Raw genomic sequence first — 26,547 nt, 5'->3', positions numbered from 1 at the left:
GCTTCACCATGACATGATGGAGAAGCAGGCAAAGAAACATCCATGGGCCGAAGAGGCCTAGTGTCCAAGGTGGCACTATAAACCCAGGATAGTGAGAACTCACTCCATGAGAACAGCATTCACCCTTCCATAGGAAGATTCCATTAGGTCTTAAAGGTTCCGCCACTTCTCATTCCACTTTGGGGTCCGATCTTCCAACACATGAACTCATAGGTGACTCTTTGGAGCCATATCTCAGCAGCGTAGCTGTCAGAAGGAAGGAGTTTCCTTCAAGCAGCTCCCAGGGCAGCTGGGACTGTAAATGGGATGGGGTGGAGTCTCTGGAGTTGCAGGCCAGGACTTGGGTTGGATAAACCCTCCAGAGGAGTCAGTCTACCTCTACAGAAGTTTGAGAAGCACCTGGAGAAGGGCTCATGAGAGGCAGGGATCCCTGCCTTGGGGCTTTTGCACAAGTCAGTCTCCCTGCCCTGACATTTTCACATGTTCACTCTCTTTCGAAGCATGGTCGCTCATGTGCAATGCTCCATCTCAGGTCATATGCCCTTTCTCAGAGGGCCTTCCCAGTCCTCCTGCAGGTGCTGGCTGTCAGGGCCCTTTGGTGGTTCCCATGCAGTCACCATGTTATCCCTTCTCTTCTCACTTGAGTCCGCAAAGGCAGGGACTTGGTCCATCTGTGTCCCAGAGAGAGCACAGTAATTAGCACATGGCAAGCACTTAGTAGATTGTGTGTGTGTGTGTGTTTGTGTGTGTGGTGTGAGTGCATTTGTGTATGTGTATTTATATGTGTGCGGATGCACATGTGCGCCCAGATGCATGCATGGGTGTGGAGGCCAGAGACTGATATCAGCTGTCTTCCTCATTACTCCCCAAGGTCTCTCATTTGAACCCAGAGCCCACCAATTTCACTAGACCAGCCAGCCACCTTGCCCCAGGGATCCACCTGTCTTCATCTCCTGAGTGCTGGGATCAATGGCACGCAGCACCCATGTCAAGCTTTTACGTGCGTTCTGGGGATCTGAGCTGACAGCCTTATACTGGTACAGAAAGCACTTTACCAACTGAGTCATCTTCTCAAAGCCCAGTACGTAGTATTTTTTATTTTTTTTATTAACAATCAAAGAGAGAAAGAGAGAGAAAATGCCAGAGCCTCTTGCCACCACAAATTACAGACACATGCTCCACTCTGTGCATCTGGCTTTACAAGGTACTGGGAAATCGAACCTGGGTTATCAGGCCTTGTAAGCAAGTGCCTCCAACCACCAAGTCATCTCTCCAGCCCTACTACACAGTATTTTTGAATGAATAAGTCAACACCAGCTTCCTGCCTAGTGCCAATCTTCTGCCAACACCAGTTGCCAAGCTCACAGTCTCTAGTTACACAATGGTACCCTCAAATCAAAGCCTCCCAACAACGCTACCAAGGGTCCTCTGTCCCAGAAAGAGATTCCCTGTCGCCGGCTGGGGCAGGGGTCTTTGGCACACTCTGCCACCTTAACTACAGGGAGGGCAGCTACTACTAATTCCACTTGGGGCCTGGAAAATCCCCACCCTGTGCCTCTCATGGAAGGGATTTGAGGGCAAACTAGCTCCTTCCTTCTACCCGGCGAGTTCCTCTACTGCCCAACCAGTAGGGCGCCCCCTAGCTGCAAGTGGCACCTACCATAGCCAATTCGTGGCAGCCTGGCCTGGCACTAAGTTACATCTCACCACATAGCGAGAAAGCTATTTCCTTTTCAATTCACAGCATCAAGCTGGAATTTAATAGCATCATTTTGTTTTCATTACGTACATTTTTACAGTAACTTTCTATTTATGGACAGAGGCACTAGCATTCCTTTTACAGTTGAGTTATAAAGTTCTCATTGAAAATAAATTTCAGACTTGAAGAAAAATAGGAGATAAATACTCAAATATGTGCTATAAATATTCAAGGAAAGGAATCAAGGCAGAGAAATGTATAGTCGCCACAAACAGCATGGGAGAGCTCCACAGGTGCCTTTCACAAACTGGAGGATTTGGGCTTTTGAAAACAAGTGAGAGGATACTCGGTACTCTAGTCACTTCTTTCCAGCATCGTGATACCTTCTGGGTCGTCCCTAGGTCACTGCCATCTGAAAAGAGAAGATTCTCTACCCAAAGTGAAAGTAGCATTAATATAAAGGTGAATATTAAGAGAAGTGCTTACTGGGCAATTTGATGAAATCAGTAAATACACTTATCCAGAAATCAGCAGAATGTAAGAGCCAAAGGAAGGTTAGGACTCCTTACAGCATGCTCCTCCAGACATAAAATGGCCTGGATATCCATGACCTCATAGTGCCTGGCACTACCTACACAAGACCATCATAAGAGGAGGGAAAGATCATGACATCAAAATAAAAGAGAGACTTATTGAGATGGGGAGGGGATATGATGGAGAATGGAATTTCAAAGGGGAGAAGGGGGGAGGGAGGGTTTTACCATGGGATATTTTTTATAACCATGGAAAATGTTTTTAAAAATTGAGAAAAAATAAAATAAAATTTTTTAAAAAAAGAAGAAAAAAAAAAAACAAGTGAGGCAGACTGGGGAGATGGCCCAGGAATTAAAGGGCTTGCCACATAAGAATGAGTACCTGAGTTTGGATCCCCGGAATTCAGCCTGCCTGTAATCCCAGTATTAGGGAAGCCTAGCGAGGAGGTCCCTAGAGCTCACTGGCTCACTAGTCTAGCAGAATCAGTGCAGTCCAGGTTCAGTGTCTCCAAGACCAAGGTGGAGAGCCACTAAGGATGACACCTGACATCAACCTCTGGACTCCACTCGTGTGTGTCCACACATACACAAATGCACATACACATGCATACTACACACTCACACATACAAGAAAGAAAAAACACAAGGGCTCATCTGCCTTGGAAAACTAAGCACCTTGGGGACACAGTGTATATTTAAATGCACTAATTGCTTTTTGGGTAAAATTTAGAAATAGTCACAACAAGCAAAATAAATAAGGACCAGGCAGTTTCTCAAATCAGCTCAGATCTGATCTTGCTGCCAAAACAAACTCCAAGGGAGTTTTATCACTTTCAGAATTTGGGGGACATTGTGGGGCTTAGAAACAACATGATACATTTAGTAATCCCAGCTGAGCGATGTGCTCCCTGATTGTATATAATCGTCACACTGACCAGATGAGTTCAGTCCTTGAGATATACCCCTTTTTCACACTAAAACCTGAGGCCTCAAGTAGCACAGTCACTTGCCAAATGTCCATAGTTTGTGCCATGGTAGAACTTGAAATGGAACCCAGACAGGTGTAGGGAGAGCAGAGGTGGCCGAGGACACACGTCCAGCCTGCTGCACTTACACCTGGTGAGCACATGCCCCGGCCTGGGCTGCGACTGTCCTGTGAGCCCCACGAGGAGAGACACGGAGGGCACCACTGCCAGACCACCCAGAGCATCATTCTAATGCCATGTGCACCTCAGAGCACCCGGGTGACCCTTGAATGGTGACAGGAGCTGCTTCATGGCTGTGATGTCCTTGAGCCTTCTAACCTGCTTCTCTTTGCCAAGGAGTGGCCCCTACCTCCCCTTTAATTGCCACATTTAATGAGCACAGAAACCCGGGGCAGGGTGCTTCTCAACTAGACATTTCCTCATACATGGTCTGTGGTTGACATGTTTAAATTTTTAAAATATGATAAAATGGATCCCAGAAAGTTAAATTCACTTACAATCCTCTTTAAAAACTACAGTGCAAGAAGCAAAAACGAACCCCCATTTTAGCACATGAGTGTATTCCATTCTCAGTCCACAGAAGTAAGTGCCGTTGAGAAGAATGCTCCCCATCTTTTCTCATATGTATGGGGCACATTTACATCCAGATTCATACCATGACTATCACATCTACATATAAGTCAATATCTACCTGGTTAGCTATGAACCCACAAAATGACCTACCTAGGGTTGCTGAGGCAGTGCACTGCTCAACTCCTGAGGTTTTCATTCACATAAACAGCTTTAGAATTCATTCATACATGTTTTTGCCTGGCAAAACTACCTTCAATACAGAATTGTAACTTTTTATTACTATTTAGTTAATTATTATTATTGTTATTATTTTGGTTTTTCAAGGCAGAGTCTCACTCTAGCCAGGCTTACCTAGAATTTGCTATGTAGTCTCAGGGTGGCCTTGAACTCATAGTGATCCTCCTACTTCTGCCTCCCTAGTGCTGGGATTAAAGGCATGCACCACCATACCGAGCTATTATTACTTATTTTGAGAGAGAGAGAGAGAGAGAGAGAGAGAGAGAGAGAGAGAGAGAGAGAATGGGCGCACCTGGCCTTCAGCCACTGTGAACAAACACCAGATGCACGCATCCCCTTATACACATGTGCAATCTTGTGCACTTGCATCACTATACATCTGGTTATGTGGGACCTGGAGATTCAAACATGAGTTCTCAGCCCAGGAATAGTAACTTTTAAGAAATGGACCCATTGTGGGCATGTTTCCTGTTCCCTCCTAGGATCAGAGTGTCCTCCTTCTCTCTGATGCTGACCTGACCGTCCACAGTATGAATGTGCCTCACTAAGTCCAACTCTTCCCCTGAGAAGGTTCATGAAAGATGTTTCTATGCTTCTTGTGCTGTCTGTGAATGGTGTCATCATACCCATCTTAAGCTAAGGAGATTAATGCACAGCTCAACATGAGCAGCTAGAAAGGGGTGGTGCTGAGATGCAGTCCCAGTTTGTTTGGCCTCATGTTTTCAGAGCAAGGGTATCCACACTTTTCACGTTGGGAAAGGATACTTCCATCTACACATGTGCTGGGCTGCATTCACAGCTATCCTAGAATGCATGCGGCTCTTTGGCTACAAGTTGAATGTGCCTGCCCAAGTAGTTTATAATGAGGATGGATCTGGGCAACTCTCAGGAAGTCGCGATCATCATCTTTATAGGTTGCTGTAGACAGATGTTGAGATTCCAATGGAAGCATCAGCTTCCCCTGGAAGAACACAGAGAAAAGGAAAACTGACTTAGCACCTCGCATGCATCCAGCACTTCAATGGATAACTTCATACACATTTTTAAATGACTTCTCATGGAAATCAGTCCGAAGGACACCAGTGCCTTGGCTTATAGCAAGGTCAAGTTCAGGAAAGGAGAACAACCAATGTCACACAGGAAGGAGTACAGCTGGGATTCGAGCCACATCTTCTGTGCAGTTCTGGGGGATCCAGACCTCAACCCCCCCAAATCCAAGTGCATGTGAAGATAATTATTCTGTGCATGAATTTAGTTTCCTAATTTCCTTTCTGCATTGGCCCCCTGCACGGTAGAACTCTTTCTCCAGCTCACAGGTCAAAAACTGACTCCTTGGTGTGTGCCCCACACCTCACCACACTCTATGCTGCAAATCCTGTGGGTTCTGCCTTCAGAATACAGCTATCCTTTTATATCCACAGGGGATCGGCTCCATAACCCCCCATAGCAAACCCAAGGACTCTCAGGTCTTTCACAGCAAACGGCCCTCGTGTCTGCATAGAGCCTACGCTCAGCCTCCACGCCCTTTAAGTCATCTCAGATGACAGATAACGCCTCATGCAATGTAAATGTTAGGTAAATACTTGTTACACTAAATTGCTTGTGGAACAGTGACAAGGAAAAAAGCCTGCATGTCTTTGTCTTAGGTACAAACTCAATTTTTTTCTAGTCTCTTCCATCCATAGTTGAGTGAATACATAGGTACAGCCCACAGCTGCACAGGGTGACTGCAATCTTAGCTGAACACAGGACCTCTCCCTGCTCTGAGCTACCAAGTTGGCTCATCGAGGTCTGAGCAGCTCCCCAGGGCTTCACCTATGCCTCCTTCCCCTCCTTCAGCAGCTCCAGACAGTGCTCTGCCCAGTAGCCTGAAGGGCCACTTAAGGAATGGACATTGTGTTATTTCTTCCTTCTGCTTAATATCCTGTCCCAAACCCCATAGTCCTTATAATAAGACTTCCAGTGTTTTACTGTGCATCCCATGGAACCCAGCTGCCCCTCTCCTGGCCTCACCACAGCCTTTTCTTTCTTCTCCTCTCCTCCCTGCTGGATTCCACCAGGATCCACTCTCCCTCTTCTCCCTGCCCAGTGCTCTCACTCCCAGATGCTATCTGGAATCCTGTTTGATTTGTCCCCACCCCCACCCCACCCTATGGATCTTGGTTTGTTCTCTGTGTCATGTAGCAGGAGCCTCCCTCCCCCACCAAAGGGCATCCTATGTGGCTAACTGCTACTTATTGAGGGAAAAGAATGAATGAATTTCTGTTGTGAGCTCTGCTTCCATTGCGGGAGGAACAGGGATTCAGTCCCAGTCAGTTCTTAAATCTCAGACCATTTCTTCTCATTGCAGAGTTTGTGCAGGGCAGGAGCAGTAGGCACATCTGGCCTGGCTGTCTTTTGTCTATGGTAACATCTGCTAAGAAATTTTTATTCACTGGGGAAAAAAATAAGGGCCATGAAGACCATAGGGTTTGAGGAGCACCAGTCAATATGTCAAAAGAGGCTCCCCCACCACCTTCATCTCGAACCTTACCCTCCCACACACACAAGACCTGGCACACTTAGGAGTCCCCAGCTCTACCTGTATGGAGTCCAGAAGGCCAGACTCCACAAGGCAGGCTGGGAACACTAGGCACAGCCTCAGTGAAGTCCATTGTCACCAGGGAAAGATGCTCCGGGCTGTTCTATACATGGTCCAAGGATTTCCAGTTCCTGAGCTTCCTTGAACACACAGCAAGCCAAAGCAGTAGGAATGGTCACCAGGAAGGAGTGCTGTGAGCTGACCCTGCTTGCCAGGGGAGTTGGGGTTCAAGCTAGACTTAGGAGACCTGGTCAGTCAGAGCTGAGTACATCATAGGTGCGGCTGCTCCTAAGAGGTGGTTCCCATGATCTCAGATGGTAGAAGCCCATTTCAAAGTGGCAGAAACCGCCACAAGGGACTATGGGCTTCTGGAACCAAAAATCCCCAAGGTCTGTCTAATTCAAGTCTGGCTGGATCCCGAAACTCTAATGACAACATCAAGACTGAGCTGGGAGTGAGGGCGATGCCTATAATCCTAGTGCTTTGGAGGCTGAAGCAGATCCTGGATCATGTGTTTCTTCCAGCCTGGGCTACATATGAGACTCCCATGTCAAAACAGGGGGAGATGGGTACTGAGGATGTAGCTCAACAGTACTTACCTAGCAGGTACAAGGTCTTTGGTTTGATCCCCAACAGCAAAGGAGAAGGAGAGATGGATGAGTGAGACATCATTAACACTTTTGCACTCTGATCCTTGACTTTATTTCAGCTGGTGGCTAGAACTCCAGCCCACTACCCTAGCCATTCAATGGGAAAGATTTTTTTTTCCCCACACATTTCTACTCAAGGTTCCAGAAACATCACCTCTGGGCCAGTTTGGCCAATTGTCTTATCCTGAAGCAATCTCAGCTGGTAAGGTCAAAGGGATATGTTGATTGGCCACACCTTGGTCATACGCCCACCCATTAGCCAACCATGGCAGCAAGGCAAATTTGGAATGGAATTCTCATTGGTCATGCCCAGCCATGAAGCTGATAGTAGGGTTACCACCCCCACATTTCTAGGATGAAAGAGGGTGAGGGGTAGGCTTACCACAGTGAGGAAGGATAGGTGTTATTTGGGACAACTACAACAGACCTTTTCTCTAGTAACCTCAGGTCTCCAACTAATACAGAGAAACATGCCCTAATCTCTCCATTTCCACTGAGCCAGAATAAGGCCAACAAGTGACATTTAACCCGAAGATCCAGGCTCTAGCAAGGCTAGAAACAGTGGCTGGCTGCTTCCACCGTGGGGATGCCTGGCAGCCTGTGGTCATACTAACCGCCCAGTGAGGTGGCCGTGAATGTGCTGTGAGTCTCCTCACAGGGAGAGATGAAGTCTCCAAGTCTCTAAGGAGTGGGCAGAGCTTGGAGACAACCGAACAAAAATTTTTAGCCCTGTGCTAGGAGATGGCTCAGCCAGTAGTAAGAGCACTTGCTATGCTAAGTTTGATCCCAGTGCCCATGTGAAAGGCCAGTCACTTCTGCAGGCCTGTGGCTCCAGCATTGACAGGGGCAGAGGCAGGGGGATTGCCGGGGACTCCCTAATCAGCCAGTCTTAACTGAAAAATTGGAAGTTCGAGGTTCGGTAAAAGAGTCTGTCCAAGGAAAACAAAACGGAAGCACAATAGAGGAGGACACCTGATGTCTCTGCACATATGCACAACAGAGACTCACATTTACACACACACACACACACATCTAAACACTTGCACACACGCACACATGCACTCATGCACAGCTCTGAGAGGGGAAGAGGCAGAGAGGCAAGCTGAGGAGCCAGGCTCAGAAAGCCCTGTGAGCAGAGTCTTGGGCAGTGAAGAGATGCAGAATCTCGCTGGTTCTTGTGCCCACGTGTTTACTTAACAGCCTGCTACAGGCACAGCACTAGGAAGACAGCGGGGAGCAAGACAGAGCTGTTCTTTCTGGAACTTAAAGAAGAGTGGAACCAACAGACATAATGAAGCCCATAATTAATTATTTATAATATGCCACTGAAAGAAAAGCACAGGGTGTCGTGGGAACAATTAATTGCTTAGCATGATCCTAAGGACATATTTATGGCAAGATCTTAAGTACAAGCAGGAATTAATCAAATGGAGGATGGATGGGGAGGGACTCTGGAGAGGAGGTATATGTGCAAAGGTCCTGAGGCAGCTGAGAGAAGCAAACCCTATAGAGCGAGAAGGATCTGGAGACAGACAGGGACCAAATCACAAAGGGCCTCATAGATCAGGTTAAGGGTTCCTATCATGATCCAGCAAGGAGTTACACATGAGATATAGTCCATAAATGCTGCCCCAATCCTAGAACGATGTTCAGACACAGAGAGCTCCTGTGCTAATGAAGAAGTTGGGAGGTGGAAGGAAGGAAGTATGAATGAGATCATTAGTATGCTCACACATATTAGTAAGCCCAAGAGAGGAAGTGGCTGGTTAAGTTTCAGGGAGGCTGGAACCTCGATGGTCCAGGAGGGGCCAGGAAAGTGTAGCCCAGGCGGAGACAGTACATTGCAAAGGGCTGAAAGCACACAGGGTCACATGCCCACAGGGACACTGCAGAGCTGTTACAGTCTCTGCAATCCCCAAACACAATGGCATTCACCTAATGTAATGCCAGACGCTCCCTTCCACCTTTGCCTCCACCTTATCACACACATGCTCCCATCTCTGGACACAGTCCAGCTACACTCCATCTCTTCACTACTCACAAATATTCTGAGGGCTCACAAGCCAACGATAGTGGAACACACCTGTAATGCCAACACTCAGGAGGCTGAGGCAGAAAGATTGTGACATTGAGGCCTGCCTGGGCTACATAGCAAGACCCCATTGGGGAGAAAAAAGATTGCAAGTGTCAGGGGGAAGGAAGAAAGGCGGCTCTGGAGGAAGGAATCCCATCTTCTTTACCATATGTCAGGCCCCAAGTCCAGCCAAGAGGCCTGGCAGGCAGCTGAGACCACAGGGAGACCACTCGGGCATCCATGCAGTTCAGAGGGGGCACAACCAGGTCTTTACCTCACAGAATGAAAACCCAGTGTGGTGTTTGCTCAAAATGCTGGTACTATTCCTGGATGTCAGGTGCAGTTAATGGTTGCTGTGGCAACCGCCCATGCTTAATGAACAGAAGAGAGTAAAAGACGCCGCATAAATGTCAGGGCCCCTGAGATGGAAGTGCTTGCTGGCTCGTCTGTTAGGCACTGGCCACAGCTGACCAGTGAAGGTTAAAATGAGCAGTCCAGGGTAGCTGGAGACAGATCCAGGAATTTTGGTTCCCTTTCTTCAGTTTATCACAGTCAAAATGGCACAAAATGTCAACAACAACAACAAAAAAAAGAGTGTGGCTCTGACCACAGTTAAACACGGGCTCCAGTTTTGTGGGTTTGGTTCTAGAAAGCATATGTTTATAGAATTTGCATGGTGGAAATTCAAGCACAGATCTCTCAGGAATTAAGGAACAACACTTATAATTTCTTCTGGATTGTATTTTTAAATGAACAAAGTGCCATAAAAGGGTTTAAGCATAATATTTTGAACTCCAAACCTCTACATATCATATTGTCAGTGTGCCATTGATGTGTGGCCCTTAAAAGTGGGAAGTAAGTGGTAGTTTTATTTCTTTTCTAATTTTATTTATGTGTGTGTACACGTCAGGGTCTCTTGCTGCTGCAAGTGAGTGCCGGGGAATTGAACTCAATGCAGTAGGCTTTTGCCAGTGAGTGCCTTTAACCATCGAGCCATCTCGCCAGCCCCCTAGGCCTGTTTTAGGAGCTACACAACAAACCTATTAGTGTGTCTTTGTTGCCTATGTGAGGAACTGTGCTTGAGGATGATTTCACAGTCAGTTGTAACCCTTGAGTGTGAAGACCCTGGGGTCCAGCCCAGCTCAGCACCACACCCAGGTCCAGGACTTGGGACTCCGTGGCGGTGGCATAGGCTTCAAGCTGTCTGCTGTGGTTAATATTGGTGCCAACTTAACAGGATCTGGAATAAACTATGAGACAAACCTCTTTGAGGAAGTTTCTAGATTAGGTGGATTGAACTGGGAAGACCCACGCTAAACATGGGTAGCATCAGTTTCACAGGCTGTGGTTCCAGACTGAATAAAAAGGAGAAAGGAGAAGGTGAGCTGAACACGACCATTTATCCCTCCCTGCTTCCTAACTGTGAATTCAATGCGACCAGCCACCCCCTGCGCCTGCCACCATACCTCTCCTGCCACGACAGACTGTAGTCCCAGGAACTGCAAGCCAGTATAAATCCTTCCTCCCTCTTGTGGCAGCTTCTTGTCACCTATTTTGTCACAGCATCCATTTCGAATCCGTTTTGTACTGCTGTAGCACAATAGCTCAGACTGGGTAGTTGGAAACATAGAGGTTTGGTTCTCATGGTTCTGGATGCTTGGAAGTCTGAGGTAGAGGGGCCCTGTCTAGTGAGGGTCTTATTGCTGCATTATCCCATAATAAGAGTTGGGAGTGGGGAAGACAGATAGAGAAGCTGAGTACATGTCTTTATCAGGAACCCACACACAGTAATGACTGCTCCAGTCCTGTGAAAACAGCATCAATAGACTCCTGAGGACAGAGCCCACAGGCCCCCATTATCTCTTCAATGTCCCACATCCCATCCTTGGGGACTAAGTTTCTACCACATGAAGTTTAAGAGACACATCTAAACCACAGTATTGTCTTGAATGGCCCCCACCCCAAATCTTGTAAGAGAGGCAAACACACCCCACCAACCCTCCAAACCTGCTTTGTGTATCTGCCAGCCAGGGTGTCAGGCACTCACATAGGCCGGGTCCTCTGTGGGTGCGCTGAAGCATCTTCCTGAGGTCAGAGCCCACTTCAGACTCTGCAGTGTGTAGAATCCTGCAGCAATCTGTTTCTCAGAAACCTTGACCAAAAAGGACTCAGGAATGTACTTGTTATTTTAAATGGTAATCCAGGTGATCCTCACACAGGTGGGTCGAATTCTGCCCCTCTGGAGGTCATATAACACTGTACAAGCAGCTGAGAGGAGGCCCCAGCCATGGCCTTTGGCATCTTCTGACCTCTCCCTGGAGGCCCTACCACAGCTCCTCACCCCCTGTGTCTTCAGAGGGCCAGTCCCCACTGTTCTCAATGCTTAGCAAGGCCATGCAGATTTTGAAACTAAGCAGTGAGGCAATCATGATGACCAGCATCAGTTGCCATTAATTAAATAAAGAAAATCTACAAACACACTCATGATTTTCAATAATGTTTTAATGGGCTTGTTTATATTTTCGTAAATATTTAGCACCAAATAATTCTGTTAATCTTTCTGTCTTTGCGTATCTTCTTGGCCTCATTGGTTCATCCCACATAGTGCTCATGGTGTCTCAAGTGTTGTGCTGGGTGTAGGCTGAAAAGGTTAACTAGAACCAGAACTTGATGGGGGCTGGCCTCCTGGGCCTGTGTCCTGGGAATGACTGAACTCTGGTCTCTGCACTGAGATGGTTATTCAACTGGACCCTTAACTAACCACCTACTAAGGACAAGGAAAAAGAGTTTACCCCAAACTCCAGAACCCACCCAATGGGCTAAGTTAAGCACATGGTGGCCGTAGCACATGCCTCCTCCCTAAATTCCTATCCTGCGGTCTAAGGTGGAACACCCTGACAATTGTATGTGGCTGGACTCCAACTTGACCATTGTTTCAACCCCACTGGGTATACCTTCAAAGGGCTTCAAGTTCACTCTCACTGGTTCCTCTGAGATACACTTCCATTCCTGTGTCTCTGAAAGCCCCTAGCATCCAAAGAGAGCTTAAAAACTGTTCATCACAGCTGGAGAGATGGATCTAGTGGTGAAGGAATTTGCCTGCAAAGCCTAATGACCCATGTTAGATTCCCTAGTACCCATATAAAGCAAGAAGCACAAAACAGCACATGCATCTGGAGTTCATTTGTAGCAACTAGAGGCTCTGTAATGCTCATTCTCTCTGTCTGTCTCTCTTGTATCCCTCTCTGCTTGCAAATAAATACATAAAATATTATTTTTAAAAAATGTAAATCATATCATGTTTCTTATACACTGAAGCCCTCCAAAACACATGGACCATGTTTCTTTTCACTTTCCTCCCCTGGCCAGAGTGCTTGGTGTGCGTATGTCTCCAGGCTTGGGGACTGCCCTCCCTCTGCTCACTCTCCCTGGCTGCTCAGCTGCCAGGCACTTGTCTTTGGTTTTGAAAATTATCTTTCCCCAAGACCTGTGCATCTGCACTTCCCTGTACATGGAGGGCTCTTCTTTCACATCTTCCCATGCACAGCTTTCGTTTGTCACTCAGGGTTATCTTCCCAGGAAGCCCTTCCTTGTCCCTTGACCACATGGTCATCCTCCACCCTCGTTGCTCTTTCTCTCCAGGGTTTTTTACTTCCACTGGAATTATCATTCTCTGAAATTATCTTTTCCTTTTGACTCACACCTCTGTTTCATTTATTTGTTTGAATATACATATATTCAAACAAATATATATATTTATTATATAAATATTATATAAATAGATTTTATATATACATACATATATATATATATATATATATATATATATGTACACACATATATAATAACACACTTGAAATCCTGAAGCTAGTCTGTTTTGTTAACTGATAAGCTCCAAGAGCTCAGGACCATGCTTCATGGATCACAGGCACCTCCGTACACATCTGTGGAATTAAAGGATGAATCAGGATGCGCACCAGCAGCAGTTCTGTTGCACCAGGAGCTGTTTATTCCTCATTAGCTTGCTAGCTCTTCTGCTTCTCTTATTAGAAACAGTAATTCATAATTGCTATACCCCAAGTGCTTCATCTTGCTCAGAGACCAAGTTTAGTTCAGGGCCCTCATTATCCTTGAATTCATTATCCAAATTCCTACATATGCAGGGCTGCATGAACAGGCAGTAAACCCCGTCTTAATATGAACGTGTGCGTTAATGAACCAACCGCTTATAAAATCAGCTCTCACTCAAACATCGCCCCACCCACACCACACCCCCTCTCCATTTAACACTGTGGCTTCCAGCTTTTGTATGGCAGCTTCTCTCTGAGTGCCAGCTCTTGTCAACATGTGACAGTTCAAAGTAAATAGGATGTGAACTATGATGTGCCAACCACCAGGAAGGAGGTTGGAAAGAAAGCCTGCCATGGGACACAAGCTAACAACAGGAGAAGGGGAAATTGACAAGGATGATGACATGATAGCCATCCAGTGATTTGAATATCAAAGGCTTAACAGAAACCCTTGGGAAAACTGATGATGTGCTCATATCTTTTTCACAAAAATGACCTACTTTATGATCCTGCTGTGAAAAGCGAACTCTATAATTCTGTCATAAAGGGTGTCATACCAGACCATCGTGCAACTTCATCAGAAAGACAATGCTTATCTACTCCCCAAATACTTTTTGGTTCACTGTAGTGCTTATGTAGAAGACATCATGCAAAACTAACATAGTAGCATAAGTTATACTTTCATGTTTAAGAAGATGCTGGAAATAAGCACATCTTTGGACTTCACTGTTTACTATGAAATAGCAGCCCCTATTCTACATGGATTAGCCTGAAGGCCACACCTGTCAACCCTAGCCACAATTAGAACCAACCAGGGAGCTTTTGAAAACTCATTAAATAAAGAATGTCTGGAGCTGGGCAGATAGCTCAGTGGGTAAACACTTGTCCTGCAAGCATGAGAATCTAAATTTGCATTCACAGGACCCTAATAAAATGCACAGTGTTGTGTGCATGCTTTTAATCATAGTATTGGGTAGGCCAAGGCAGGAAATTTCTAGGACTCACTGGCTAATCTAGCTGAATCGGCAAGCTCTAGGTTCAGTGAGAGACTATCTCAGAGACAAAAGTGGAAGATGCTGACATCTCTCTCTGGTCTCCATGCACATGTGCACATATGTGTACTTACCCACACATGCATGCAACCACACACACATGAATATGAACATACATACACACATGCATGCATACCACACACATACATACACATGCAAAAACAAATGAATAAAACAGAACCTTTGGGGTTAGGACCTGACACTTGCTAGTTTTCGAGCCTCTGTCTCTTCCCAGGCCATCCAGGCGTGAGCCACCATGGGGAATCACTGTTAGGGCATTGCTATCTCAGAAAGAAAAGCTTTGTTGTAATACAATCTTATAGTCACAGGGTTGCTTTGTCTTTCTTAGCCCAAGTGCTCCAGAAGCATCAGTAAATGTGATCTTGACTCCTTTTTTCTCATACTTCTAGGCAAATCCATCAAGTAGAGATTTAACCAAGCATTTACCTCACTGGACCCAGAGCACTGGCTTCTTGATGGCCTGAGCCTTGAGCTCTGAGTTGGGCTTTGGGGATCTGGAATTTGGGCGCAGTGGCTAGACTAGTGGTTGAGATGAGTGCCAACCTCCAGCTATTGAGTTAGACCTGTCTGTAGACTGGACCAGGTTTCTGGCAAGAAGCTGAGATGGGAGGGCTGGTGAGGGTGCCTGCCCAGATCTTGCTCCAAAGGAAATCCCCTTGTTAGGTTGCATGAGCCCATAGCCACCAAAGCCTGTTCTCAGACCATCATTGCGGGCTGCTGACAGTTGGATGCAGATGGATTTGAATGGTTCTGTCTATAAAACTATTCAGATGCCCTGATTATGTCCTCTCCTACTAGAGAAGGGAAATCTGCTCTGTGGTATGGTTTGGATGCAAAGTATTCCCCAAAGACTCCTCAGGTGAAGGCACCTTGGTCTCCCAGGCAGCCATATTCTTAGGTGACTGGATCACACGGGCTCCAGTCTCATGGGGGATTCTGAGGCCATTGAGGGATCCATAGCTGACTGTTGGAGGGCGGTGTGCTGTACTTACCTTCTTGCTGGGATAAAATAGCTGATGGTAGGGGACAGCATGGCATGAGCAGAGGCTGGACACCACCTCTGCCATAGCAGGTAAAAAACAGTAGCAGGAGAGTGAGCCAAGTTCTGGCAAGGAGGAACTGGCTATAACACCCCTAGGCCTGCCCCCAACAACACAACTCCTCTACCTCCCAAATTACCATCTGCTGAGGGCCTAGCATTCAGAGCACATGAATTTATGGGGTCATCAAAGCACCACATTCTGGAAGCTGTAGGATGTGGGACCTCATTGGAGGAGATGGGTCCTTGAGGACTAGTTATGTCTCCTCTTTGGCCCTTTCCTCTCTTACCTTTTCTGCTTCCTGGCTCCTACGAAGTGAGAAACTTTGTATCACCACATGCTCCCTGCCACTCTTCCTCTCTACAGCCCATAAATGATGGAAGAGCTAAGTGACCATGGCCTGAAACCTCCGATGCCATGAGTCAAAAGAAATCTTTTACTCTGGGGCTGGAACGATGGCTCAGCATTTGAAGGCACTTGCTTGCAAAGCCTTACAGCCCAGGTTTTATTCTCTAATGCCCACATAAAGGCAGATGCACAAAGTGGCACATCTATATGGAGTTCATTTGCAGTAGCAATAGGCCCTAGAGCACCCGTTCTTGTTCTCTCTTTCTCCCTCCCTCCTTGAAAATAAATAAAAAGCAAATAAAAATAAATCTTTCATCCTTGGAAGTGGATTTTCTCGGGTTTTTGCCACAGCTGCAACAAACTGACTGACCCACCCTTATTCTTCAGAACTGCAACTTGAATAAGTTCAGGCTTGGATGGCAGTCCTGCTCCCTCAGGGTTGTCTGCCCTGACCCAGTACATCTTGATGTGAGGTCAAATGTACTAGAAGCAGAGCTGCTGTCAGAGGATCCTCTACCTGGCCTTCAAACTTGGCCTGAGCCCTGTAAAGAATGACAGGTCCCCAGTCTCCCTACATAGTATGATAACCTACATGCATAAGCCTGTATATATGTATATACACACATATAAATAAAGGCATTAGACAGATGATAGGCAGGTAGATAGAGATAGATAGATAGATAGATAGATAGATAGATAGATAGATAGATAGATAGAATAATGGTGATGAGAGAGAGAGGTAGTTGTAAGACAGACCACACTCTCCAGATCCCCATGGCTTTCCTGTCTAGGCCCCAAATAGAGGTAATGACATTAGTAACTATCACCAATAACCCACACCTCAGTGCCCAGCACAGTGTAAGTCCTATTAAGAAGATCTTGCTAAAAGATCAAGTTCTTGGTTAGTCAGATACTGATTTTAACCCTCAGTTTTCCCATTTCCAAAGTGTTTATTGAACTAACATATAGTTTCATATTATCATGTGCTAAGCATTGATGTAAGTGGCTTCACAAATATTGACTCCTCATTAAAACTCTGAAGAGATTGATGCTCCTGTAAGTCTCACTTTCCTGAGGCATAAAATAAGTGAATCAACATACAGCTGATGTGTTACAGATTCTGACCCCAGGACATATCACCCTCAATAGTGCCTTCTTCACAAAATTGTAAGCCAGATCAGGAGAGCAATTCATCTGGTGTCTGGCTAAATATGTATCAATAAACAGCAGATGCTTTCTTTTGAAACTCCCAGCAATCACAAGACTATCAACATGTAAAAAAAAAAAAAAAAAAAAAAAAAAAAAAAAAAAAAAAACTAAGATCTCAGGCTGGTGAGATTTCTCAGTGGTTAAGGCTCCTGCCTGCAAAGCCTAACAACCAGAATTTGATTCCTCAGTACCCATGTAAAGCCAGATGCACAAGGTAGCACATGAGTCTTCAATTCATTTACAGTGCCTAGAGGCCCTGGCATGCCCATTTTCTCTCTCGTTCTTTTTCTCCCTCCCTGTCTCTCTCTTTCTCTCTGTCTCTCTCTGCATGCAAATAAATATAAATAAATAAAGATCTTTCTCTCTCTCATAAATAAAATATTTTTTAAGTGAAGAGATAAGACTGAAGAGATGGCTTAGCAGTTATAGCACTTGCCTGCAAAGCCAAAGGACCCAGGTTTGATTCCCCAGTACCCATGTAAGCCAGATACACAAGGTGGCACATGCATCTGGAGTTCACTTGCAGTGGCTGAAGATCCTAATGTCCTCCCTCTCTCTCTCTCTCTCTCCTTCTCAAATAATTTTTTTTTTAAAATAAGTGAAGAGATCAAGATTAGAGGAATAACTTGCCTAAAATGTCTTGATCACCCTGAGTGACTATAACAAAATATCTCAGACTGGGAAGTTTATAAACAATAGCAATTGATTTCTCACATGCAGGAGGTGCCATGTAGTCAGGTTCTGGTAGACCCTTACTGCAGCTTGCTGGCAGATACCTTCTCCTTGTTCTCTACATGGTTTTTATAAGGGCATTCATCGTATTCATGATGGCCTTGTCTTCATGACCAAAGGCCCCTTCATCATTATCTCATCTGGGGGTTAAGATTTCAACGTATAAGTCTGGGGGAGATACAAGCATTCAGTCCTAGCATGAGATCACACCACTAGTCAGTGGTGAGACCTGACAGCTCCAAAGCTTCCATCCTGCCCCTAGACCACACTCCCTCTAGAGGTCAGGTGCGTACCTGCTGAGGAAGAGGCAGCCTGTCTCATCCAGATATTAAGAACTGGAGTTGTTGGTACAAACTCACCTCTTCGTGATTGCTGATGAGCACTTCCCAAGATCAGGTTGGAGCCTCCCTGGCTAGAATCTGGAGGAACAGTCTTAGAATAGAGACTTTGAGGTCCACCAACATGGAAGCGCCATTTTCCACAGAGATAGTTGACAAGTTATTTAAGAATCAAAAATACCACAAAACAGAAATGACTAACCTTTAAAGAGGAGGGTCCTCAGTAGATGGGGGCAATGGAGAGAGGAGAAAAGAAGACAACATGATGGGAACATGACCATATTACAGTATGTTCAAATATTAAAGTTCCCAATAAATTTTTTAAAAGAATTAGGAACTGGTGATAGAAAAAAATCAAAATTATTATCCCCATTTTGCAGAGGCGATGCACAAAAGGATAAATTTTAGATTTATGCTGTGAAGAAAAAAGTATTCCATTCTCCAGCTCCTTCCCACCCTTGCATATTTGGAAGCCACACAGGGCCATACAAGGTTGCCTCAAACCTGACGTTAAGAAATAACTGAGGCTGATCATGGTCCATGTGAAACCCAGCCTCCTAGATATGCCACAGATCAGTGCAGAGGGAGCAGCCAGAAGAGCATCTGGTAGACCCAGTGAAATTGTCACAACAGTCCCTTTGTCCGCGCTGGTCTCCTGTCCTCTCCTCAAACTGAGGAATGGTTCACTCCATCTCTCAAGCTTTGTACTTGCAGTCCCTTACTAAAAAGACCTTTTCTTATATCTTCAAATAACGGGTTCTTTCTCCATCATCACGCCTAAGCTCAAATCCCCTCTGCCACCATATCTAGAGTTGCCCAGCATCTGCCTCACCAAATGCAGAGCCACCTTCACACCACCTTGTTTTGTTTTCTTCAAAATGCAGTCATTACTGGGGATGTACAGTTTACTGTAGAATACTTGCCTAACATGAATAAGGCCCTGGGTTTGATTCCAAACACAATTGAGATTTTTTTAAAACATATATTTTTTTAATTTACTTGAGATAGGGGAAAATGAGCATGCCAGGGTCTCTTGCTATTGCAAACCAACTTCAGACATATGTGCCACTTTGTATATCTGCCTTTACATGGGTAGTGGGAAAAATGAACCCAGGCTGTCAGGATTTGCAAGCAAGCGCCTTTAACTGATGAGCCATCTCCCCGGCCACACAATGGAATTTTATTCAGTCATAAAAAAGTGAAATTATGTCATATATAAGGTAATGTATGAAACTGGGAACAGTGATGTTAAGTAAAATAATCCAGCCTTGGAAAGATAAATATTGCATGTTTTCTCTTACATGCAATCTAGACTTGAAATATGCAAGAGACCACTGCTTGGAGGGGCAGGGGTTAAAGTACTTGATATACATGTACAAAAAATGTCATCATGTGTGGGAGAGTGGGAGCAAGGGAGAGCTGGTCTGGAGATAGTTAATGACACTGTCAAGCCGGGGGACCAGAATCCTCTCTGTCTTGCCCATTGGAGAAGCCCTAGAACCTAAAACCAACTTTTGCAACTCAGCTCTCACACCTTCCTCTCCTGACCGCACCGCTCCGTCCTCTCTCGCCCCGTGCTGGTCTGTCCTGCAGTACAGGGCCCAGCACTCCTCTAACCCAGCAGCACTGAGCTCCGGAATGAGCTCTCCCCTGGGCGCTCTCACCGCACCCGCTGCATGAGGAAACCGCTTCCCTTCCTCTGATTAGCTTCTAATTAACCTCAAGTCTCAACTTAGACATGATTTTACTCAATATTAAGTTAGCAAAGTCAGAATACTGTGATCTCAGGTGTGAGAGAAATTTTTGTGGTGGGGGTGGGTGAGGCTTACCCTGAATCCTTTCCCTACTGCTTGAGTTTTCTAAACATGTATGCATATATACATAATTATTTAAATTTAATAGTGATTGTGTAATATAGGATAATACCCTGCTTATTGTTTTCTTGATGATGTTTCTATGCATTGAAATTAGCCTTATGAATGCTAAATGCCAGTACCTCAATGACTTAATAATTGTAGCTTTCTTGTGTGGTTTAATATCCTGTAAGAAACCCACCTTTGTAAGCCATTTCAGTCTTCTAATTTTTTTTTTCTAGTAAGTTGCTTTCAGCTTCTCAAAGCGACTAATTCTGTCACCTGGAAAAAATGGTACCTTTATTCCATTTTTACCCATTGGTTATAGCTCAAGTCTTGTCCCCAGACTTCTCCTCCTGCTTGCTTCACTCTTTCCAGCTTCTTTCCACCCCAGGACCCTCCCTAGCCTGAAGCTGTGCTGGGACAGTGTTTGATTCTGTATGCTGACTGGATTCCCTTCAGTGTGTATGTTTTCAATGTCTCTTGCTTCCACTTATTTGCAGTTTATGGGCCAGTTCCACTCCATCCTATTTTCTTAGATGTGTTGACATGGTGCTGGACATGGTAATGCATACCTGTAATCCCAGCACTCAGGAGGCTGAGGCAAGAGGATTACAAGTTCAATGAAGCCTGGGCCACATACTGAAAGCCTGTCCCCAACTACTGAGAAGCTATAAGTAATAACAGTATGCTCCTGATCTTGTTAAGTCATCTTTGTGAAAATCACAAGAGGAAACATAAAAGAGGCATAGGGGAAGGTATGAAAAATGCTAACTAATAGTTATTTCTAGGAGCTAGCAATATACCACTGATAGGAATGGCCAAGTTTATTTAATGAGTGTATGGCTTAGGGTGCCAATAGCTTCATTTTCAGTGTGGGGTCTTCTTTGGAATTCTTGATTCTCTTACCTTGTATAATGCTTTTAAAAATCTCACCATGTCACCAATGTGTCTCTTCTGGTCTTAAAATATCTGCAAAAACCAATGGCAGTAATAGCTATAATTTATTGAGTTCTTGCTATGTGCCAGAACTATACTAAATGTTTGACATTATTGCCTGATTAAAAGGTTAATGAGTCAAGTGCTGAGAACAGCAATGGATGCTGTCAGTTCCCCTCAGGATTCCATGAGGTTTACAGAGGTCATTCACTGTAGCTGCCACAACTAGTATCTAATTCTGGGTTGATAACAAAATATGACTCCATGGTCTGAGCTCAGAAACAGCTGACTTAAACCACTGCAGGGACAGGTGAGTACCAGAGTGCCAACTGGGGACTGTGGGCAACAAGAGAACTGATGCCTTACAATGCCCAGCCGAAAGGGGTTGTCTCATGGAGATGTGAGGCATGGTTCCTCACTTTTTAAGAGAAACTATAATTCTGATTTTCATGTAAAATTTCCTGAGTTTTCAATTACAGTGCATATTTCAAATTTTTAAATTAAATAAAATGTACCATTAAATATTTCAGGTTAATGAGAAAAAAAAAACAATAAGCAAGCAAAATCACAAAATAATCGTCAACCAATATTTCCGAAAGGCCCATTGTTGTCAGCCTTAGATGCACTGGCCTGAATTCTGTCCTCCAACCCATGGAAGCTGGACTCCTCTTCAATTTCCACTTTCCCTTCAGAGGGCAGAAATCACTGGACCAAGGAGAATTCAGCAAAATGCTCCTTAGCCAGAGAATCAACATTTTCAGCTTTACTATCTCCGTCATAAATATTCGTCTGCTATGATGGTAGCCTGAAAGCCACCATTAAAGTATATAAACAAATGAGCATTATGCTAAAATTTTATTTACAGATACTGACACTGTAATTTCACCTGTTTTACATGGCATAAATTAATCATTTAAAAAAATTTTCCCAATAATCTAAATTTACAAGCACCATTCTCAGCTGGTGGACTGTAGAAAAACAGGTGGTAGGCCAATTTTGTCCACTAAAAATGGCCACTGCGTCTCCAGGAACTGCTGATGTTGGCTGATTTTAAATCCTGGCTTCAAGATGCTTTAAGTCACCTTGACCAAGCCTATTTATAAGCAAATGCAGGCACCTGTTCAGTTCCTAACCCCACAGTGATTCCTGCCAGTCCCATGACCCTTCTCTTCCTATGAAATCTTTTGTGGAATATATATATATATAACAGCATAACAGTGAGATAAGGCCATTTTCAAGCCCTTTACCTTACCCAGTGATCCCTGGACCATGTTGTGGAAGAACTACAACTGATGGAAAAACTATTGGTGCATTCCATTGACATGATCAATAGCAAGGGACAGACCACAGGGTTATCACCAGGTTACCTGACAAAGGATTGCTCACACCCCTGAGACCACTGAAGAAGGTAAGAGTCACAACAATGTTAGGAGCTTAGATTTTGGAATCACACAGACCTACACTTGAGTGAACTGTGTACTCACTGTATCCTTGACTAAACCATCTACTTTGCTAAGCCTTAGGTTCTTCATGTGTAGAAATCACAAAGCCAGAAGTTTTGACAGATACAGAGGATAAATCATGTAAAATGTTTAAAGTGGTTCCTAGTATATAGTAAATGTGTAACATGTATTTTATGTTATGACATTATTATGACACTATCCATTCAATCCATGATAGTCCATTTTTGCTATGACAAAATGCTTGAGATAAACAACTCAGAGGGCATGTTTATTTTAGCTCACAGTTTTGGCGGTTTTAGTTCAAAGCTGATTCTGTTGCTTATGGGTATAATGCCATGATGGCTAGAACACGTGGTAAAGGAGGCATCTCACTTTATAGTACTATGGTAGCCAGGAATAACAAGGAGGAGGAGAGAAGGAGAGCAAGAGAGATTGAAAGTCTGGGGACACAGTGAGATATAGAAGCTTTCAAGGACATATATAATAACCACTATTACCTACAACCCACTTCTTCCAACTAGGTCTCTTCCCACAACTTCCCACTACCTCCCAATAGCCACCCACATGAACCCACCAGTGGATTACAGTGAATTGACAGCCCAGGTGACCCAATCATTTCTAAACACTGATGCATGGTCTCTGGCCATAACAGAACCTAAAATGAGTAGGACATAAAAACAAACAGAAGCATGGGAATGAAGGCCTGAAATCTGATTTAGTAAAATTAAGATCTTTTTCAATGTTACGGAAGATGTTAGAGGTTTGTTTTTCTTCCAAGACTTTCCTTGGGTCTTCCCTAGGATTGTTTTATTGGTTTTGAATCTATCCTTTATCTAGTGAGCAAAGAATTAGAATCAAAGTGGTAGTCAGCATATTCCACCATAGCTGTGAAATATTGCTGGCTTGGTGCTACTTACCACAGGGGTTAAAGAGATAGCACTCAGCTTTATAAAATAGTAAGGCACAGTAATGATGGTTCCTCATAGTATAATGGTGAAACCACTGGCTTTGAAGCTGGAACTCAAGTAAAGATTCTGTCACTCACCTACTATGATGCTCAACTGTCTTTGTGATCTCCATCACCTCATTATAAATGTCAATATTAGCAATCCTGCCTCCTGGGTGGTGGGCTTTACCCTTCTGCTTGACCCACTGGAAACAATTGGTGATGCTTATTGTGTGTATAGCTTTGCAACACATACACACACACACACACACACACACACACACACACTGATCTCAAGTCTCGAGTTCATGTATGGTGTTTTACCATTTCATAATGACTGCTCTAAAAAGGCAAGCCTAGCTCTTTCTGGGCTCCATACTACACTACCCCTCAGCTCCCCGGCACAGACAGGGGAAAAGACACATGCATGATTTCATACTGTGTGTGAGACTCTGAATCTTGTTTGTCATTTATAAGAACTGACAGAGCCATTAACTGCCCCAGAGACTGGTTAATTGGCTAGTTAATAAACACCCACAATGATTATCAAACACACACAATAAGTTGAGTCAAGTTTATGCAGGAGAAAAAGGGAGACACATGCTGACAGTTTCTCTGTGGCTATCCAAAGGGTGGGCCACCTAGCAGGTCACAGTGAGCTGTGACCCTTGGTAAGGGAGAAAGGGGAAGGGCAGATATGATCATTTTAGAAACAGTAGAATATTCCAGAATGCCTGGATGCTGCTTTTGGTTACAGTGCTTGTTCAGTAACCTGAATAATTCTGAGAAAAAAATCTTTCCTCATCTATCAAATGGGAATAAATTGACTTACTTAAGTTCTATTCCCTTTTTCCCTTATGAATGGAGGGTTAGCCAAAGACAGTCCCCCCAGGTAGTACTTATGCTTCCCAGTTATTCGACTTTCTAAGTTCATGCAACTTACAACTTTGGAGAAGCAGAATATTCCAGTCCCCAACTTTTAATTTTAGTTCATTTATTATTTATTTTCCTCTAGTCATGTTAGCTTTGTTATGTTCTGTTATGTTTTGTTGTGTGTGTGTGTGTGTGTGTGTGTGTGTGTGTTAGTGTTACTAGGGATTGAACCCAGGGCCTTGTTTATGCTAGGTAAGCAAGTGCTCTACCACTGAGCTATATCCCTATACTTACTTACTTTTATTTTGAGACAAAGTGTTGCTAAGTTTCCCAGATTGTCCTTGAACTTATTATGTAAGCAGGGCAGGACTTGAACTTGCATTCCTCCTGTTTCAGCCTCCCACATAGCTGGGATCCCAAGGGTGTACCACCATGCCTGGCATTAATCAACTTGAAAGAAGGGAAGTTGATTGGAGGTCATGGTTTCAGAAGTTCTGTCCATGGTTGGTTAGCTGGGTTGTGTGGGGTCTGTGGTGAGGAAGGGCATCTTGGTGGCAGCATGCTCATTTCGTGGTGACCAACAAACAGAACAATAGAAAGAGCCCTGGTCTTAAAATCCCCCTCAAAGTATGCACCCAATTACCTAACTTCTTCCCACTATACGAACTTTCTGCCAAGGACTCAGGACCAAGCCGTCAACACTTGGGCTTTTGATGGGTATGCAAGATCCAAACTATAGCAACCAGTCTCTTTCCTGTGCCCTAAATAAAGCTGTTGTTGGGCCTGCCTGCGCACAGCTCCTGATAACCAGGGAGGGATGTGCGCAATGGGGCTGAGGGCCCAGCCTGAGCCCCAGTGACACTGCCTTCTCCCCTTGGCTCAGGGCCATGTTTGTCTCCACAGGGGCTTTCCGAGGCGTGTGCAAGAAGATCGACCACTTCCCTGAAGACGCTGACTATGAACAGGATACAGCTGAGTATCTCCTGCGTAAGTCCCCCATCTCTTCCTTGCTCTCTCTGTCATCTCCCGAGACCGGAAGGGGAAGGGTCCTGTGCCGTCACCCACTCGCTTCTGTGTGTGAGGCTCTTCTACGTGCAAAGGAGCTTCAGGTGGCACTAGACAGAGACAGTCACATGATTTTCTATCTAAGGCTCTTTAATTTTGATGAACTAGAAATAGAAAAGAAAAAGTAGGTGAATCTGAATTGAAAGGTTCTTTTGAATCTGCTTAAGGAGAAAAATTTAAGGAATTTTCCTCAATTCAATATAGTTTTCACCTTCCCTGAGGACTGATTGGAGGTGCTAATGGGTGAGGTACTAATGGACAAGGTGCTAATGGGTGAGGTCCCCTGGGACCATGGTCTGGAATGGTGACTACAAACCAAAGCTTTGATTTCCCTGCAGTTTTACTCCTGCTGGGAGAGGAGGGCCAGTGTCTCTGTAGAAATGTTCCAAGGTCAGCAAGTTAGATGGCATATGGAAACTATAGCATATAAAAGCCAGTACAGAGTTGTTGCTTAGAAGGACCCTGGAATCTGAGAGATCCAAGTTTCAGCCCTGTTTGACTCCTTCTACCTGGGTTGGTCTGGGACAGATTGCTGAATCTCTTGATCTCTTAGTTTTGTGCACATGTTCTGGAATGAAAAGCAATCTGACAGAGTCACAGAAAGTAAACAAGTGCATGTGCACTACACTTAGCCCAGGACCCAACAGGTAATCATGAAGCCACACGTGTCAGCTCCCGTTTGTGCCCTCACATGAGCCCAGGCACACAGGGAACTTGGTGTGGGATTTCAACGTCATTTCTGGTAAAAATGTGTGTCAAGTTCAAGCAAAAGGAAGATTCCAAGGCATTGACTAATTTGCTATTCCAAAGTGTTATATTTAAGTTGCTTTTTCAGCTGAGATTATAAATTAAAATTCCAACAAATTGTCTTACTCCGGTTTTGTTTGTAACTTACAGCTCAAGTATCTTGGACCCAAGGTGGGGCTAGTGAATAGAATGCGTGCTTAGAATGTCTGTGCTCAAGAGATGAAGAGACAGGACATCTAAACCGCCCCTCCAAGGCACAGGGAACCTCAAGGAAGAGGAGGTGGAAAGAGCACAGGAGGGGGAGGATGCCAGGAGAGGCATCAGGACGCTGTCTTCTGGTCACAACATGACTGTTACACCCGTGAACTCACAGCAGCCTGTCAGCATTTCATCATGGATGGGGAAAGCATTCATGAGACTTCACACCCCGCAGAGGGCTAGTGGCAGCTGCTGATCACTAGGAAATGATGGACAGTCATGTCCTTTAGTGGTGTGACCAATAGCAGGTTGCCCATTTC

General features: G+C 44.8%; 1 protein-coding gene across 2 annotated transcripts in view; it reads left to right on the top strand.

The window, feature by feature from the left end:
• Positions 1–26,547, top strand: part of Cacng3 (calcium voltage-gated channel auxiliary subunit gamma 3) — a 108,919-nt gene that overhangs the window by 68,363 nt on the left and 14,009 nt on the right. For both annotated transcript variants that reach the window (XM_045131471.1, XM_004670194.3), the window contains exon 2: positions 25,121–25,204. In XM_045131471.1, the coding sequence (XP_044987406.1) occupies positions 25,121–25,204 (84 nt within the window). The remainder of the gene's footprint in view (positions 1–25,120; positions 25,205–26,547) is intronic.

Source organism: Jaculus jaculus, chromosome 12 (genome assembly GCF_020740685.1).
Source record: "Jaculus jaculus isolate mJacJac1 chromosome 12, mJacJac1.mat.Y.cur, whole genome shotgun sequence".
NCBI lineage: Eukaryota > Metazoa > Chordata > Mammalia > Rodentia > Dipodidae > Jaculus > Jaculus jaculus.
The sequence above is the reverse complement of the archived record's forward strand: the minus strand, read 5'-3'. Positions and strand labels throughout refer to the sequence as shown.